Here is an 18188-nt window from a genome sequence, read left to right on the forward strand (position 1 = left end):
TCTGGGTGGGGAAACACTTGGATTTGGGGATGCTGTACCAATCCATTGGAGGGCTGGGTCACCTGTTGGGCTGCTCTTGGGAAAAGGGTGTCCCAGAGTTGGAACAATAAATGTACATGAAGGAGGGAACAGTTTGAGTCTTATAGGTGGTCTGTCCTTGTAGGAAAAATGAGATAAGGTCTCTGCACATGGAGATGATATTCCTGACCTCCGCTCTTGATCCAGCCCAGAGCCTTAAATTGTCCCAGAAGTGGGGTTGGTTTTGCACTGAGCCATTCCACTTTTACCTGGTTTGTTCTATGAGGGGTGTGGTGATGGGAGTGATGAGGTGGTGGAAGGGGACCACACTGATATAGTTGGTCATTTGTTGAACATATAGTTGATATATTGTTCATCTGTCAAAGATTTACTGCATGTCTCCTGTGTACAAGGGAGGTGGGAAATACACATAGAAGAAAGAGAATCTTAACCCTAGAAACCCCCACTCTGATATAGAAACAGGTACCCTAGGTATGTACTGCATGGTAAGGGTATAAGGAACATTCAGGGAGGGCAGGTGAAATAATTTTGCAGTTAGAAGAAAGGAAAAGGTGAAAAGCCCTCTAGTCAAGAATAGATGTTTCAGATATTTCCAGTGATTGGGTGGTCTTTACCCAAGCCAGAAATCTGGAAGTCATCTTAACCATCCTTGTTCCCTGTCCTCCTCTCTCGCTCACTTTCCACATCCCACAAATCCAGAACCTTGCTGAGTCACCTCCTAATAAACATATTCCCTCAGTTTTAAGAGAAACCATTGCAAGGCCAGATTGGAAGTTGCACTGTTACCACCTTTGGAATACAACACAAGATTTGACACCATCACATTCATGGTATATCTTGTGATATCCGAAAAAAATTTAAAGGTGCTTCTTAGACTTGAGGAGGGTGTCATTTCTTTAGGTCTCCATCTCCACTCTCTTCCAGTTACCATCACCCACTCAGGGCCTCCATCATTTGCATCTGCATGGGTGATTTTGGTCTGTCTTCCTTTCTCGGTGTTCTCCTCCTCAAAGCCGTATGGCACTCGGCCCCCAGGAAGCTGTTAAAATATTGGTGTGACTGCTGCTTCCAATCCTGGAATGCTTGTCCCTCCACCAGTGGGCCCTCACTTTTGTCTCCACTTTGTTTCCCATTCTTTTCCTATCTTGAGCTCTGTGACTTAGTGATCCTGATTGCTTGTTTCATGGCCAGATCCCACCCCAACAACCATGCTTTTGCTTCCTTGTCTTTGCCCATGCTGTGCCCTCCACTCAAACACTCCCATCCTCTCTCATCCCCCTCATCTTTGCCTGAATAGCATCTGTACAGGCTCAGCTCGGGCAAGAACTACATGGGCCTCCAGGACAGGGAGCCAAGTGCCCCTTCTCCAGTGATTACAGTGCTTTATTTTGTCACTAAAATGATCTGTGCATCTTCCCATCTCCTCTCTGGCCAGTCTCTTGGAGGACAGGACCTGTGCCTTATTTATATTTGCATTTACCCATAGCCTGGTTTGTGGTAGGCTCCGGGTAAGTGTTTTGTTGAATGAGCTGAGTGGGGACCTAGGAAAATGACACAGCAGAGACTGAGAACATGACCTTGGTTTCCCATGCATTAGTGCCCAGCAGTGATGTCTGTCACCCAAAGACTGGCAAAGGCTGACTATCTTGGGCATGAGGGTGGAACATGGCTGGGATCAGCATTCTCCAATGTGGGTGACCCACATAAACCTCATGGTTAAGGAGGAAACTGTCCCAGATAGTATGAGCTAGTGTACTCTTTTGCTGCAGCTTCTCCTGGGGGAATAACCTCAGAATTTCTTTCTTGGATGTCCTGGGTAGAATTGCCAAGACTGTGCTTCTGGATCATTAGAAAATGTATTGGGTGGATTCTCACAAATGGTTGACGCCTGCTCATTTAATTGTATCTCTTTAATCTTAGAAAATTCTCATAGCCAAAAGCCCCCCATCTTACATCACCCAACCAGAAGACCCAGGCACTATCTTGCTTTTAGCAAACGCCACCTTGACATGGGAGCAAGAAGCCGGTGTGAAAAGTGACCCAAAGAAAGTGCAGAACCAGAAAAGGCACTTTTTCAAGAAACAGAGGCCAGAGGTATACAAAGAGCAAAATCCATCTGCCCAGGGCATTGCCAGCCCTGAGGAGCAAAACGACAGCCCCAAATCGGTTCTGCACAACATAAGCTTTGTGGTGAGAAAGGTGGGTGCAGCATTTGGTTTGTGTTGTTTTTACAAGATATTGGATCAACTCACTTGTACAGAAGTTTATTTTGGCACATGGTTCTGGAAGCTCCAGTCCAAGGCTGGAGTCCCAGGGCTTCGGGGCCCTGGGAAGGGTAATACACCATGGCAGGGAGCATGTAACAGAGCAAATCCCTGATACCAGGAGACAAGAAACAAGAGAAAGAAGAAGGGTCCCATAAAGCCCTTGGTCCTGAGGACGCCCACAGGCTCCTCCTCAGAGACATCAACACATTCAGTGGCACTGTCCTGAGGGCCAAGTCTTTAACAGAGGGCCCTGCTCTGGAGGCACAGCCTCCAACTTCCTACTCCAGCCTCTTAAAAGTCAGGTGGATCTGCAGGTGGTCGTGGGAGGCCCCCTCCTCTCCAGTTGTAAAACTGTGTACACAAACACCAGAGATATCTTTCTCCAGCTTAGAGAAGGTGGTTTCATGTTAGTACTGACTTCCAATGCCTTTTGTGGGACCAATTGCAATTTTGAATGGATGATCCATTTCAGGTGATTAGCTTCAAGCTGACTAGCTTTCATAAATCTTTTTAGATTTGTTCTGAATGTGGCACTGGGGTATTAAGATAGATAATGATAACTGACAATTAGGAGCACCTACCTTTTACCGGGTATGTAATTAGCTCACTTAGCCATTCCAGTAACCCTGTGAGGTAGGTGCTAACCACTCCCACCTTGTGATTGAGGAGCCTGAGGCTCGAGGAAGAGGAAGTGAACTAACTCAGGAAGGATGAAGGTCGTGTATCTAGTAAGTGACAGAGGAAGGCTCCACCCCAGCGTGCCCAGCTTCAATCTGTGCTCCTCACCACCGTGAATTTCTCTCTTGTTAAAAAGCAAAATGAGACCAACAATCACTCCAGCAGAGTAGGGCAGAGCAAAGCCAACCCAGCCAGGCAGACTGTGGGTCTTCCTTTCTCTCTGGGTTGAAGGACTGAGTCTGTAGATGTGAGTTTAGGGGAGCTTGTATCTCCTGCAGACATCTTCTTGCGCTTGGGATCCGGCAGCAGCGCTCCCGGGGTACCAGTGTTGATTTTGCTGCAGCGGGTTCCACATTGACCTCGTACCTAGTAGTGTAGTCTCTCATCTGGTAGACTCACTCTTTCCCTGTGCAGACACTATGGAAGGAGAGGTTCTCATTCACTATGCAATGCTAAGCTCAATAGCCAGCTTGAGAATGGTGCTTCTCACAGCTAACAAGGTCATCCAGCAGGTATTCATTGGCAACAATATCTGATATTCGGTGGGCTGACTGGAATGGAGCTTGGAGTTTTGTGAAGTCCTATCAAATTGCAGCTAGTTCGCCTTCTATCACTCTTCCTTGTGCCTCTGGAGTGTAGCAACTGCACGCTCCAACTTTGCCCTCCCAGGTGCTTCATAAAAGCCCCAGAAAGCTGTTGTCATCTTCTAAAGAAACTGCCATTTAACCCTCCGATTGCTTTACTCCGAATGCTCTTTTTAGTACATTGGTAATGTATGGATTTGTGTGTCAAGGGTATGCTTAACATTTTGTGAATAAGTGGAAGATGTAGTTGGGGTGATACAGCTGTGTGGATTAAGGGTGCACCTCTGAGGCATGCTGAGCCTTGGTTCCAATCCTGTCCACTTACCAGCTATTTGACCTTGAGTACATTGCCTAAGCTCTTGAGGCCTCTGTCTCTTTACTTGCTGCCCGGATTTTATAATAATACCCACTTGACAAGATGGCTGTGAGAACTGAAAGAGAGGCCCATATAAAAAAATTGTTGAGCCCAGCGTAAGTCTCAGCTGCAGAGAGCAGCTGTTGCTGCCTTTTTCCTTGAACAATCATGTCCAGCTCAAGTGCTGCCCTTAAAATGTCCTAAATTCAGGCCATCCAAGTTTGTCCAAATTTAGCTCCATGATTGCATTAGACTTTGTCCTCCAGGACAAGGGCAGGGTGTATTGTTCAGAGTTATGTCTTTAGTACCCAGCCCAGTACCTGGCTCAGAGGTGCCCAGTAAAGTTTGCTGAATGAAAAAATGACTAATGAGGGACCCAGAGGGTGCTGATTTTCTGCTGGGGACAAAGATGGATCTAGAATGCTCTTACCTGGGGCTCAGACATGGACAGAATGCAAGGGAGAGGAGTCAAGTACCGAGGGAGACTGGATCCAAACCTATGTGTCTCAAAGTCTCCCTGAAATTCCCTGAACTCCTTTCAGTGGGATTAGAAAGGGTCAGCTTCCTTTACCTGCAGCTTCTATTACACTCTGGCTCTTTGAGGATGCAGACCATGTCTGTCTCCATCACTGTATTTATCCCCAGTGGCTACCATGGTGGCTGACATTCAGTAAAGACTGGTCAAAGGAATTACTGGTGATAGGCGGCAAACTTATGTGCTGGCTGCTGCAGCCAAGTGATGGACACATTGATCTTGGGTAGGAAAGGAGCTGTATCTGGTCCCATGGTGGGCGTCTCTGCCCTAAGGTATTGCAGGGAGCAGATCAAATGCAAGTGCTCTGGAGTGTTCGGCAGTATTGCGGTCTCTGTTTGAACACAGCAGTGCCTCTTCACTGCAGAGCCCAACCTGGGTGGTCTGGCTGCCTGCAGTGGCTACTCCACCTGTCTATAGCCCATGTCCTCAGGACCTTTAGGTGTGCTCCAGCTGTCTTCCAACAGCTAGGTCTGCACCTGTGCCTGAGGGGTCCTCATCTGACCCATGGAGCACCAGGACTTTCACAGCCCAGGAGCAGCCTTCAGGCAATGACTGTGCTCGGGGTCCCAGAGTTCCTCGAGTTGCCCTGCAGCACGGAGCCTCATTTGCTTCCTGTGGGAGCTGATTTAAGAGTCTACCTTGCATGAGCCCTGTCATCCCTTTCTGGTTTCACTACCCTTCTTCCCTCCGGGTGTCTCTGGAACCTCCCCGCAAAAGCTTTCACTAAACCCTTGATTCAGGCTCTATTTCTGGGAGAACTCAAGCTGACACATCCGCCTTTCCAGGAAGACTTTCCTTCCACCCCCACCTCCACCACACTGCCTACCTCTCCCTCGTGCCCTGCTTCCTGTCCACCTTTGCTAACTAAAACAGAAGCTCTGTAGGGGCAGATACAGAATTTTTCTGTTGTGCTCCCTGCTGTGTGTGTTACTGCGGGTTCTCGGAACAGTATCTGGCACAGAGCAGGTGCTAAATAATGATTTGATGGTTGCATTAATAAATTCATAGCTATAGATTAGCCCAATGTGGTGAAATAGTATTACTGCTCCATCTTTTAAATTGAGTTAGTATGCTGGAGGAATTCATAAAAAGTAACTTTTGAAAAGTACCTAGCTCTCCTTACTTAGAAGGCTACCTTTGTCCTTTGGGCTACATAGCTATTTACCTCCCATTAGATTTGCTTTCTTGGAGTCTGGCACAGGACAGCCCTCCTGTCCAGGGCTGTGTCCTCCAGACTGGCATGAGGCTGTTTGATATCAGCGCCTGTACATGATTTCTGGAAGCCCTCTGGGCTCTGCTCTACTGTGTGAGGAGAACAGTTAATTAAAACTTACATTCCTGTAGCCTCCAGGGCTGTGTTGCTGGGGCTGGGGGTGAGGCTGCAGCTGCCACCCCACAGAGCCAGCAGAAATGCTTTGTTCCCACCTGGCATAGCTGATACGGTCTGGGAAGACCCCTGGGCCCAAGATCCTCTGAGAATTTAGGGGAGTGACTGTCTTGGTTACTTTTCTCTCGTTGCTGAGACAAAATACCCAATACCCAAAATGAAGGAAGGAAAGGTTTATTTAGCTCGCAGTCTGTGGAGGTTTCAGTCCATATTCGGCTGACTCAAAGGCAGAGTGGCACATGGCAGAGGGCAACAGTTCATGGTGGCAGAAAACAGCAAAAGCAACAAAAGCAAAAGTGGGAGGAGCAGAGAGAGCAAGCCTCTTTCCTTCCCTGATATTGAATGCAGGCTGCCTGCCCAAGGGCAACTGTAGCATTGACACCCATAATCCTAGCATTGGACCAGGAATCAATCACAGACTCCAAAAGCCTGCCCAATGACTGCATGAGGCTTTGGGGGACATCCAGACACAAACTATAACAGTGATCGTGTCTTATCTTTATTTCTCTGGCAGGGCAAGGTCTTGGGGATATGTGGGAATGTTGGGAGTGGAAAGAGCTCCCTCATCGCAGCTCTCCTGGGACAGGTAAGCTGTGTGGTGGGAGTTGTGAAGGTGGAGCCCTAATGTGACAGTAAAATAATCTCCAGAGTTTAGGGGCTTTGGGGGCCAGTGGAACAGCAGATGCAGTGGATAAGCTTGGCTGCCCTAAGTCTCATACATATAATTAGTGATGATTTCTGGGCTGTTGACACACTTGGCACCTCCAGGCCTGTTGGCTAGACAGGGGTAAGCTTTTCACTTGCTCTTGGGTTTGCCTTCTGAGATGCGTATTGAATGGTGACCATATTCCTACCTACAGCTACAGATGGGTCAGGAGGAGATGGGTCATCACATCCATGGCTTTGGTCATGACTTTGGTTATCCCAGTTTGGAAATCCAGCAAGGCAGCTTGGTGGAGCCCAAAGCAGTCTGGGACTGGAGGTGACATTAGATGTGCTTTTTCTTCATTTGTTTCCATATACCCAGTGTCTCCCCAGAGCCAGTGCTCAGCTGAGCCCACCACAGAGGAGTGGCTGAATGAACTCTTCTGCAGACCTCCTGCAAGACGAGGCAGGAGCTGGGTTCTGTCTTTTCTCTGATATTGCTGGCTGCATGGTCCCAGGGGAAATGGCCAGGCCCTCTTACCATATTCCCAGGCCTCAATGTTGCTATGGTTTCTGAGTTGCAGCCTAAATGAATGAGAAATTTCCTGGAAGAAGGTATTAAATCCTCCTTCTCCCTACTCTGCTGTTGCTAAGGAGAAGCTTGCTGGGCCTGCCTGCAGCAGGAAGAGGTTGGGTGCCTCTGAAGAAATGAAGACCCCCAGGTTCAGTAGAGCCCCACAAGGGTGGGAAGTGTTTTCTGAACTCCAGTGTGAGTGACTTCCTTTGGCTCCTGTGACTCCTCTGTAGACAGAGCTAACACCCCTTCCTGGTGGAGCGGGAGAGGCTGAGTGGGGTGGGCTCCTGAGGCCCTCATGCTCTGGGAAGCAGTGTGTGTGCCCCTGTGATAGCAGAGGCACTGCAGGCATGTTGGACATGACCCAGCCCAGTTCTCCACCAAGGGCAGAATTCCTTGTGACAGCATAAGAGATTCTCCAACTTGTGCTCAAGTATCACCAGTAACCAGAAACTGTTTCCCAGTCAGTCCCACCTTTGGGGTTTTTTCATGTGTATCACAGTGAAATTTGCTGCCTGGTAACTTCTGTCCTCTTGGGTTCTCATCTGGGACATCTCGGAGGAGATAGAATCTATCTGCTGAGACAGTGGTGGGGTCTGGCTCCTCCCTGTGCTTGCTGGGTGGCTGGTAGTTACACTGGTGAGCCCCAGACTACCTGGGTTCATCCCCTGCCTGAGCCACTGGCCACTGTTTAATCTTGGGTAAATAAATTAACCTGTCTGAGCCTTATTTTCCTTCTCTGTGAAACAGGGTTAAGGAGAGTGGTGGTGAGGATTATACGAGATAATTTATGTAATAGTTGTTGCTGTCCTTGCTGCAGCTCTCCTATGAGCATCAGCCCTGAGCCACTGAGGCCTGCCCAGGTGTCCCTCTTCTGATAGCTTTAAGTGTTGCATCACCATCAATGTCCTCATTATCTGTCACACCATGCTGGATCATCTTACACCACCTTATGTACTCAGGGTCACAAACTGGAGCCCAGGTGTATTTTTGAATTGGATTGCTCAATGATTCTAAGTCCCAGAGTTGCACATGAAACTGGACTTTCCATTCTGAAAAATCAGAAGCTCTGGCCACACCAGACCTGCATCCTTGATGGTGCCAACTGCACAACTGAGTCACAGCTGCTTCCTTAATGCAGGGCACAGCAGGACCTCTATCGACAGCATGTAGGCCATGCCTTGCCCCTAGGGATGTGGCCACCTTAGTTACTTCCTCATTCCTGGGACAAAACACCCAACACTCACAAGTCATAGCAGGAAAGATATATTTCAGCTCACAATTTGTAGAGGTTTCAGTCCATCACTATCTGGTTCGAAGGCAGAGTGGCATGGCAGAGGGGCTCTGCAGAGGAGAAACAGTCCATGGCAGGGCAGGCAGAAGGTAGCAGCCCTCCTTCTTTCATTTCTTTTTTATTCCATCCAGGATACAAGCCTATTGTTTGATGCTACTCACACTCAGGGTGGATCTTCTGCCTTCAAGTAAATCCATTCTACACCCGGAACTATGCCAAACCAATCTATGTACTAAACCAGTTATCACATACCCATGATCCAGTATCACACACTCATAATCCAGTCACTCCTAAAACCCCACCTATGAGCGCATGAGGCCTTGAGGGGACATCTAGATATAAGCCAAAGAGATTGGGACCCAGCCAGTGCACCTAGAGGAAGTGGAATCTCTTGCAATCAGTCTGCCCACAGGGCATCTCCTGGGAGTGGGCACAGAGGTGCCCTGTGCGCCTCAGCAGTCCTGCAATTGGAGCTCTCCAGTCTGCTGCAGCTCCTCCCTAAGGTTCCCTGCCTGACCCCAGGCAGATGTGACTTTGAAATTCTCCTCCTGCACAACTTGGCTTTGTGGTGTACAGACAGACATCTTGTCAACCTGCATCTTCCCAATCAATGCTCACGACCAAGCAGGGTGCGATGGTTCCCAAGGGAAAAGCCTTGGGGTTTGGCTTCTGAGCACTTTCTGGCATTGTTGCTCCAGATGCAGTTACAAAAAGGAATCGTGGCAGTCAATGGGAGTCTGGCCTATGTTTCACAGCAAGCCTGGATCTTTCATGGAAATGTGAGAGAAAACATCCTATTTGGAGAAAAGTACAATCACCAAAGGTAACATTAACTTCTAAAGTGTGAAGTACTTTAGTATCTGGTATGCTCGGCTGCAGATGTGGAGGCCATTGGTAATGATTACTAAGTGGGTTTCTTTAATGAGCTCTGATGAAACATTCATTGGATCCACACGAGCACTGCCTTTCTCTAGCAGGCCCAAGAGTTCAGGAGAGGTGCCTTCTGCGACCCCGAGCGGAGGGTGCAATTGACACTTGGTTCCCAGGGCAAATTACCATATGTTTTGAGGTTTTCTGTAGCAAGGCATATGTTGTCTGACTGGAGAAAAATGAATCTGGCAATTTTGCTTTAGGCTGAGTAACCAAAACTTTACTTAACATTATAAGCAGCAGGCATGCAATTAATCAGCCTTGGCATTATTCACTGATATCAGCGCTATCAGGATATGTTAGTGTCCTCAAAATGATTTAATGAAATCAAACAAAGTTCCAGTTGTAATTATTTGATACATGTTGGGCCATTATCCTTGAGCTCTGGAAATTAAAAGCTTCTTAGGTTCTTTGCTGAGCTTGTATGTTCTGTCATGTGAGTCCCCACGCTATTCAGGGGGATCTTGGCATTACATCCCCATTGCACAGATGAAAAAATCTGAGGGCCAGAGAGGTCACTTATTGGCCCAAGGTCAAAGCTACTAAATGGCAGCTTGAGTCTTGGCCTTAGCGCTTGAACTCCAGCATCATTTACTCTCACTGCAGCTACCCAACCGCTGGGCCACTCAGAAGCCCCCAGCACCCCAGTGTTGATGTGAGAAGAAGTGAGCCGGCCTTAGGAACCTGCCTGGGTCTGGACTTCCTCATCTTGCTGTCTGACCCCCAAACCTCTCCTTGCTGGCTCAGATTGGCCAGCATGCGCATTCCCAGCAAGAGGCCTGGGGCAAGACACCCACTACCAGGAGGTGGGGGCAAGAAGGTCCCATCAACCTGGGAGTCCTCGCATCAGCCAATGTGCTCTCTGCTCAGGGTCTCCTGGCCCTGACCTCCTCTACCAGTGCACTTTCCTCGCCCTACCTGGAACACTTCCTCCTTCTGCAGAAGCAGGCTGGAAAGAGGGTTCCCATATTAAGGAAATTCAAAGTGTGGATTTGTAACAGTGCCTGCCATACACGCGGCACAGCACATGGAGGTGAATCTGCCCTCCAGGTGCTCGTGGCTGGAAGGGGCTGGAAGACTGCACAGATGACGGGGTGCACCCAAGGCTGATGGCTGAGTGGCAGGAAATGTCAGGGCCAGGGGTTCAGGGAAGAGAGGGCAGCACTTGGACTGGGTCTTGCAGGAGAACTGAGTACCTTTCATCTGTGGCTCTTTAGCAGAGGTCCAGCTCCAAGGGTAGAAATTGTGGCTCTCGGGGCCCCAGGAAATACAGAGGTGACAGGAAATTCAGGCTGGGAGTGGCAAGGGGGTGAAGATGTGCTGAGCATTCTGAGCCATGTAGCTGAAGGTTGGCAAAGGTAATAGTATTAGCTCCGTTGGTGGAGAATGAGCAGTGCACCAGACCTTGTGCTCATGGCTGTGTGTTGCTTCCTTGCTTCCTTCTCACAGCAACCCAGTGCATCATTAGCCCAGTTTTATGGAGTAGAATGAGGGTCAGGGAGGTATAGTCACTGCTCCAGGGTTTCCCGGTGGGTACAAACCTACATCCTCCTGATGGATGCAGCCACCATGGACTCCAGCCCCAAAGGTGCTGCATAAGTCTCATGCTCGGAGTGGTGTCCAGGCTCTAAGCTGGAAGCCACCCAAGGTTCAGCTCAGCGGCTGCCTGCTCTCTTCAGCTACTGCCATTTATTGGGAAGGCATACCTTGCAGGAGCTTCTGATGATGATTCTAATCATATCAGTGAATCACCAGTCAGTCTCTGCAGAGGCAGGAAAAGAACGTAGAGACCTAGGGTCCAGTTGTGGGGTCTGGTAGATGTACGGACGGGGACAACCCAGCCCCTCGGCTTTGTCCCCTCTGCGGGTGGTGTTGGTGCTTATTGTGTAGGTGCTGCAGAGCTGCTCAGGGCTTCCCGAGTCCCCACACCAGAGGCAGAACCGAGGCTGAGGGAGCCCAGGGAGAGAACAGAAGCAAGAAGCCCAAGAGCGGCAGCCTTGATCTACTTGGCCTCACTCCTTTTAGCGCTCTGTGCCTTGGTTGCCCCAGGAGCAGACCCCTGTCCTCTCCAGCCTGGTGGGAGTGACAGGTGACACAGTGGCTTCTGGGGGCAGATGTCAGAGCCCAGCCCCGGGCTTTTCAGCTCCACCCCGATGACTTCTGCCCCCATGGCTAACCACACTCTCTCTGGCTCCAGGAGCAGCGTCAGCAGCTGCTGCCCCGTTTTTCCTTCAGGGGTTCCATATAGGCTGAAGTCATTGTCCCTGCATGGCAGAGCCCTATGGGGGAGGGACCATCCTGAGTCAACTTGGGTCATCAGGGCAGTGGCCTGGGGGCCAAGGGGATGCTGACCCGGAGATCTCCAAGGCAGCCACTGGCGTGGGAGCCCGGAATGTGGCCCTTGTTGACTCCTCAACCAGCTCCAGCAATGCAGTAACTTGAGAAGCACAGGGCTGTGGGGTCTTTCTCGCTGTGCTGACCTCTGACCTTTGCACCTGCAGGTACCAGCGCACAGTTCGTGTCTGTGGCCTCCAGAAGGACCTGAGCAGCCTCCCTTATGGAGACCTGACGGAGGTGAGCAGGTCAAGATTCTCTTTCAGGGGCCAGGGACAGGAGGAGCCCGGCAAAGGCAGACAGACTTCAGGTTCTGTGCCTCTGGGTCTGTCCTTGTGGACGTAGCTGCGGGCCTGGCACCCAGCCAGTGTGCTGGCTCCCTGGGGTCTCTCCTTCTGCCCTTCCTGTCTGTGGGCAGGTCCGGGAAGGGTTTTCACTCAGGGTCAGAGCAGGGGTGGGGTGCTGCCTGCTGCGGCAACCCCAGGCCCCTCTAGCCTTACTGGCTGCATTCATCCCAGGATGCCAGAGTCCCTCCCACAAAACGCTACCTCTGGGGTGCTTGTCCAAAAAGCTGGCTTGGTCCTAGGCTGAGCCTGCCTACTCACAGGACTCAGGGAAGTCACTGCAACCTCATGCCCTCTCCCCAGCCCAGAGTCTTTGCACAGTTGTCCCCTCCTTCGCCAGGGTCCCCGCGGAGCTCAGGAAGCTAACGCTGTTTGAGGAGAAGACACCTCAGAGCCCATTGTCTTTCTCAGCTGGTGAGCTCAGTCTACTTGCACAGCACTGGATCCCCACAGTCCCCTGGCCTGACACATGCAGCCCTTGCCTGCCTGCAGGCTTTCACTTCTGCTTGCCCTGCCTGCCCGAAAATATGCATTCACCTCTGAGCCTCTTTGCCTCTGCTCCTGCCATCATCACCCCACTTTGAGTTCTGACCCCGAATCTCCCTCCTTGAGGAAGACTTTCTGAAGTCCTGTAATCTGAAATAGTCTGCCCCAAAGACTCCAGTGATGCTTCTCCCGGTACCCACTGAATTCTGCTTGGTGCCATTGTTGTGTGTGTGACTCCCACTCCGAAACATGAGCTCCTGACAAATAGGGTGCTTCTATTGTCCAGCTCCTTGGGTTCCTTCTCCAGCGCCTGGTTCAGTCTTCCAATAGCTGGATGAGATGTGAGTTCACTTCAGAGCCCCTGGAGGTAGCCATCTAGGCATCCATCCATCCTCTCCTTACCTCTTCATCCTGAGCCTCTTGAGCTGGAAGGCTGGAGGAACAGGAGCATAGATCCTCTCTTCCGGAAGTGTAAAGTTGCCTGCTGTGGGAGTAGTCGCTCCCCAAGAAAGCAAGTAGATAGCTCCTTCCTGTTTTTTTTTTTTTTTCTGTTTGTTTGTTTTTTGGAACCAGGAATTGAACTTGGGACCTTGTGCTTGCCAGGCAGGCACGATTCCACTGAGCTATATTCCTGGCATCCTTCCTGTTCTTGATCCATTCTCTTTCCTGTTCTTGATCCATTCATTCCCTGAGAGCTTCCAGCTCAAACAATTCCCTTGGTGTTACTGGACAAGACGCAGCCTCTGCCCATGGGTTACACATTGGCATGGAGGTACTGTGAGCCAGACACCCCTCTTTGGCATCAGATGAAGCGGCTCCCTACACCATCACCTCTGGGCTTCCTGTTTAGTGTACTACACAAGGTGATGGTCAGTCTCTCTGCCCGCCAAGTCCCTAGAAGCTTCAGGAAGCCCCTCTTCCTGAGAACTAGAGGGCGGCGGGTGAGGACCTACGATGGGCAGTGTCTTTGTCCCTGTCTGCAGATCGGGGAGCGTGGTCTCAACCTGTCTGGTGGGCAGAGGCAGAGGATCAGCCTGGCCCGTGCTGTCTACTCCAACCGTCAGCTCTACCTGCTGGACGACCCCCTGTCAGCCGTGGACGCCCATGTGGGGAAGCACATCTTTGAGGAGTGCATTAAGAAGGCTCTCAGGGGGAAGACTGTCGTCCTGGTGACCCACCAGCTGCAGGTGACTGCCACATGCAGGACTCAGGAGATCTGAGGGTGGAGGTGCCACCCCATGCTCATGGGCTCCTCTGTCCAAACACCCCTCTCCTATCTGAGGCTGCCCTTGATGGCGGGATGAGATGGGAGGAGGCAGGGGACACAGGAGACACAGATGATTACGTCAGCCATCCCCTCTTCCAGGTAGCCCTGCCTGCTTCTGTTCATGGCCTCCATAGGCCCTACCCTTGTGTTCAGTGGGGCTAGGGATGACTAGGCGATGGACTCCTTGGATGAGGTCCCAAGACCCCAGCCATCACCCCCAGGGGTGAACTGGTCTGCTCAGTTTATTGGGAAGGTGCATCTCTTTCAGGCTTAGAAGCAAGAATCTTGTTGAAGAAAGTGACAGGGTTTGTCCTGAGTGGGTACGATTTGCAGCATGGGGACAGTCCTCACTGCATCAGTGCTGCATAGCAGGTCCTGAATGCCTGGTGGGAATCCAAGCCCTTCTCCACCCAAGACAAGCCGGAGTTTGCTTCCCTCGTGCTGTCTCCCTCTGCCCAAAGATGAGCAGCGTGTGTGCCAGGTGTCGGTCTCCTGCAGGATGAGACTCTGTGGAGGGACCTGCCCTGGGAGGTCCATTGGGTTCCGTGGAGGGCGGAAGCCACATCTCTGCCCTGGCAAGTTCAGCGAGGGCTGGGCTAAGGTAGGAGGCAGGCAGGGGTTCACAAGGTGAGGTGGGCGTGGGGGGTGCGGCAAATGGGGCTGCCATGCTGACAGGCTCCAGCAGCCAGTACTATAGGGTCCAGTGGAAGACCCTCCTGATGAAGGAGGAGTTTCTCCAAGATGCGAGAAAGAGGCAAGCTTCCTGTCACTGTGGCCTTGCCTCTGTACCCCTTTTCCCCAGGACTAGAGTTCTGGCTCCAGAATCTGCTCCACTCATTTGATTGCTGCATGCGGGGGCTGTCTGCAGCATTCCTTGGAGGGGACTGGTGTGGACAAGAGCTTCTTTGTCCTCTGTTGGCCAAGGCTCAGGGGAGGTAGGGGCTGGATTTCTTCGGGACCTCCGTGGAAATGGGCTATGGTGCAGCCGGGGTGTTAGACATAAAATCATAGCTTGGTCTGTGAATGTCCTGTAAGGAGAGCTGTTCTCTGGAGGAGTCCCGACAAGCGCAGGGCACAGCTGTTCCTCCAGGAAAAGTTCTAACCTCAGCCTTGAGCCATCTTTGACACTCATTAGCCTTAGGCAAGCCCCATCTTTCCTGGGCTTCAGCCTCAGACCCCTCCTTTCCCCAAGGTCATTTTAGCTTCTTTTTCATTTTGGGAAATGCAGGCAGCCACCAGGTGGCACCAGCATCTCGCTCTAGCCATCCCTCCTATTGTCAGGAGGAGGGGACTCAGAGCCCCAGAACCGAGCCCTGGGCTTTTCCAGAACATTTCTCAGCTGCTTCTACCTGTGCTTCTGAGTGGCTGGGTGGGAGAGACCACATTTCCAGTCACTTGACGAAACATGAACTGAGGCCAGCAGCTGGGGCTCATATTTGACCCAGGGCCAGATAGGTGAGCGTGTGCAGAAGAAAGCTGCTCAAACTTGGGGAGTCTTGCAGGAGTGAACTGGGGGCCAGTGGGCCAGAGGGAGCTTCACCAGGCTTTTCCAGGCCTGGGGTGTTGGCCTTGGCGTAAAGGGTTGTGCGGCACTAACAGGACCTGTGGTGCCTCAGTTTCCTCATCTAGAAAATCAGCTGATTTATTACCAAGCTACCTGATTTTTTGAAATACTACAAGTGGGAGGCTGAGAGAGAAGAGATCAGGCTTTGAAATGACAGAAGATGTACAAATGTAAGAGTTTGTCTTCCGAAAGGCTGTCAGAGCGTTGAGCTGGACTTTAAGGCCAGGCCTGGTCTGCCTGGACTGTCCAAGGTGCTGGGTAGGGAGGCAGAGGCTGGAACCATCCATGCTGTAGGAACTGCTGTCATGGACCCTTGGGGCACCACCCCCTCACTCCATACCGGCCAGGTGTTTGGGGCCAAATGGAGCCACTTCCTTTGGGCTTCTAGTGAGAGCTTCCTCTGCAGATTTGACCTTGGGTGGGCCTTGCAGGCAGGAGGCCGGCTCCGACTCCTGCTGTAAAATTTCTTTGGGCTGGACCCTCTTAACTCTCACAGAATTTGCCCATGTCTAGCAGGGGGCTTCCTGCTCATTACACGAGGATCCTATGGGAGAGCTCTGGTTTATTCCAAAGGAAGGGAAGCCCCTCTCAGCAGAACTCTGCTCACAGGAGTGATACGGACGTGAAGGGAATCCAAATGAGAAAAACAGAAGTGTTTTGGGCAAGATGGGAATGCCACACGAAGTGAAGCTATGTCTATCGCACAGTTAAAGCGGTGCAAACCCGGGTTCAGAAGTGCACCTGTGCCGCTGTGCTAAGGTTGGAGGCCCTGGAGCTCGATGGGGACAAGAACGTGTCCTGTTACAAGGACAGAGGCGTCGCTGAGGTCGTGTTTCCTCTCTACGAATCTTGGCTGCAGTGACTGTCAGTTTCATTTTCATTTTTTCCACAATCAGATTGTGTAGGAGGGCAGTTCATTTAGGGAGCAGAAGCAAAGGAAGATTCATTGTGCTTCACAGGGAAAGCCAAGGCCGGCATTTGTCCTCCTGAGACCTGTGTGGTTTTGATCTGTGGTTCTCACCTGGGGGCCCTGGGGGGCCCTGGTGATGTTTGGATTTCTACTGTCATCTGGGGAAAGGCATGCTGTGGGTTTCTAGTGGGTAGAGACCAGAGCAGGGGCTGAATATCCCACAATATACAGGGCAGTCCCCACCCAAGATAAAGCCTTATTTTTGCCCCTAATATCAATACGGCCAAGACTGAGAATGCCTGTATTAAACGCGCTGATCACCACTACCTGGGAGTTTGGCGTAGGCTTTCCTTTCTTTAACGGAGGCAGAAGTTCATTATAGATGACTTTACCCTCTGCAGTTCCTGGAGTCTTGTGATGAAGTCATTTTGTTAGAAGATGGAGAGATTTGTGAAAAAGGGACCCACAAGGAGTTAATGGAGGAGAGAGGGCGCTATGCAAAACTGATTCACAACCTCCGGGGGCTGCAGTTCAAGGTAACTGTGTGTACCCCTGCGGGGGAGATTGGGAGCCTTTGTGGTGATTTCCTGCTGGGGAGAAGTTTTGTCATTTCACTTTCAGAAGGAATTTCATTTTGTCTCCAGGACCCTGAGCACATTTACAATGCAGCCATGGTGGAGGCCCTGAAGGAGAGCCCTGCTGAGAAGAGGGAAGATGCTGGTATGCTCAGAGTTACGATCCCAGCACTCCTACTGCCCTTTGCTCGTGAACAGACACAGATCTCTCTTTATTTCTCGCCCTAGTTTTGGCCCCAGGAGATGAGAAAGAGGAAGGCAAAGAATCTGAAACTGAGTCAGAATTTGTAGACAAAAAAGGTATTGACCATTCATTCATTTCCTTGGTTACATATTCTTTTTTTTGTTTGTTTTTCTTTTTTGAGATAGGGTCTTGCCACGTAGCTCAGGCAGGCCTCAAATTTGAGGCAATCCTCCTGCCTCAGCCTCCCAAGTGCTGGATTATAGGTGTGTGCCGCCATGTCTGTCTGGCTACATATTCCTAAGCATGAGTTGAGCATCTACAGTTTGGGATAGAAAGTGCAGAACAGTGAACATCACTAGGACAGCTAGAACTATATGTGCACTATGGTTGAGGCTGGCTGAGTTCAAAGTCTGGCTCTACTTCTTACTAGTTTTGTGACCTTGGCCACTCCAAACCTTAGCCTTCTAGGACATCAAATGGGAAAATAATAGTACCAACCTTACAGGGTCTAGTAAAGATTGAATGAGAAACTACATAAAGTGATTGGCACAGTGCCTGATACACAGTGATCCTCAAGAGTTATTAGTTGGAGAGATCAGAGCAATGTACAAGGATTAACTTGAAGCAAAAGTAAGAACAGGAGCTGTTTTGCACTCCTTATGAGGAGCACCGAGAAAGGACTGTGAAGCAGTAAGGGGCTCAAGGTGTGTATTAGTCAATTTTCCTTCACTGGGGCAAAATACCAGATTCAACTTAAGAGGAGAGGTTTATTTGGCTTATGGTTTCAGAGGGTGCAGTCCAGGGGCAGCTGGCTCCAAGGCAGAAACAACATGGCAGAAGGACCCAGTAAGAGAAAGCTTCTCAACACATGGCAGCCAGGACACAGAAAGAGCAGGGAAAAGCCAGAGCAAGAAATGCACCCTCCAAAGTCAAAATCCTCGTGAGCCACCTCCTCCCACCAGGCCCACCTGCTGACAGCTCATTCAGCTGGAATTTAACAGTGGGTGAATTCACCAGTGAATAGTGTCTCCATGATCTAGTCACCTTCCAAAAGCCTCATATCTAAACACATGGGACTTTTGGGACATGTTTCAGATCTAAGCCAACACAAGGTGGGATGAGGTTATTTACTCTTTCAACAAATAAGGGATAAGCATTCTGCTATGTGCCTGACACTAAGCTAGGCTAGGGGAGAAAGAAGAGTTGCACCAGTTCTCAGGATCCTGGGGGAAATGT

The 18188-nt window shown here is 50.5% G+C and overlaps 1 protein-coding gene across 4 annotated transcripts in view; it reads left to right on the forward strand.

The window, feature by feature from the left end:
• Positions 1-18188, forward strand: part of Abcc12 (ATP-binding cassette, sub-family C (CFTR/MRP), member 12) — a 71866-nt gene that overhangs the window by 28368 nt on the left and 25310 nt on the right. For all 4 annotated transcript variants that reach the window (XM_005401403.1, XM_005401406.1, XM_005401405.2 and 1 more), the window contains exons 10-17: positions 1960-2238; positions 6360-6431; positions 9057-9181; positions 11790-11862; positions 13436-13639; positions 16595-16729; positions 16838-16913; positions 16997-17068. In XM_005401403.1, coding sequence (XP_005401460.1) covers positions 1960-2238; positions 6360-6431; positions 9057-9181; positions 11790-11862; positions 13436-13639; positions 16595-16729; positions 16838-16913; positions 16997-17068 — 1036 coding nt within the window. The remainder of the gene's footprint in view (positions 1-1959; positions 2239-6359; positions 6432-9056; positions 9182-11789; positions 11863-13435; positions 13640-16594; positions 16730-16837; positions 16914-16996; positions 17069-18188) is intronic.

This window comes from Chinchilla lanigera, unplaced genomic scaffold, assembly GCF_000276665.1.
Source record: "Chinchilla lanigera isolate Chin_1 unplaced genomic scaffold, ChiLan1.0 scaffold00073, whole genome shotgun sequence".
NCBI lineage: Eukaryota > Metazoa > Chordata > Mammalia > Rodentia > Chinchillidae > Chinchilla > Chinchilla lanigera.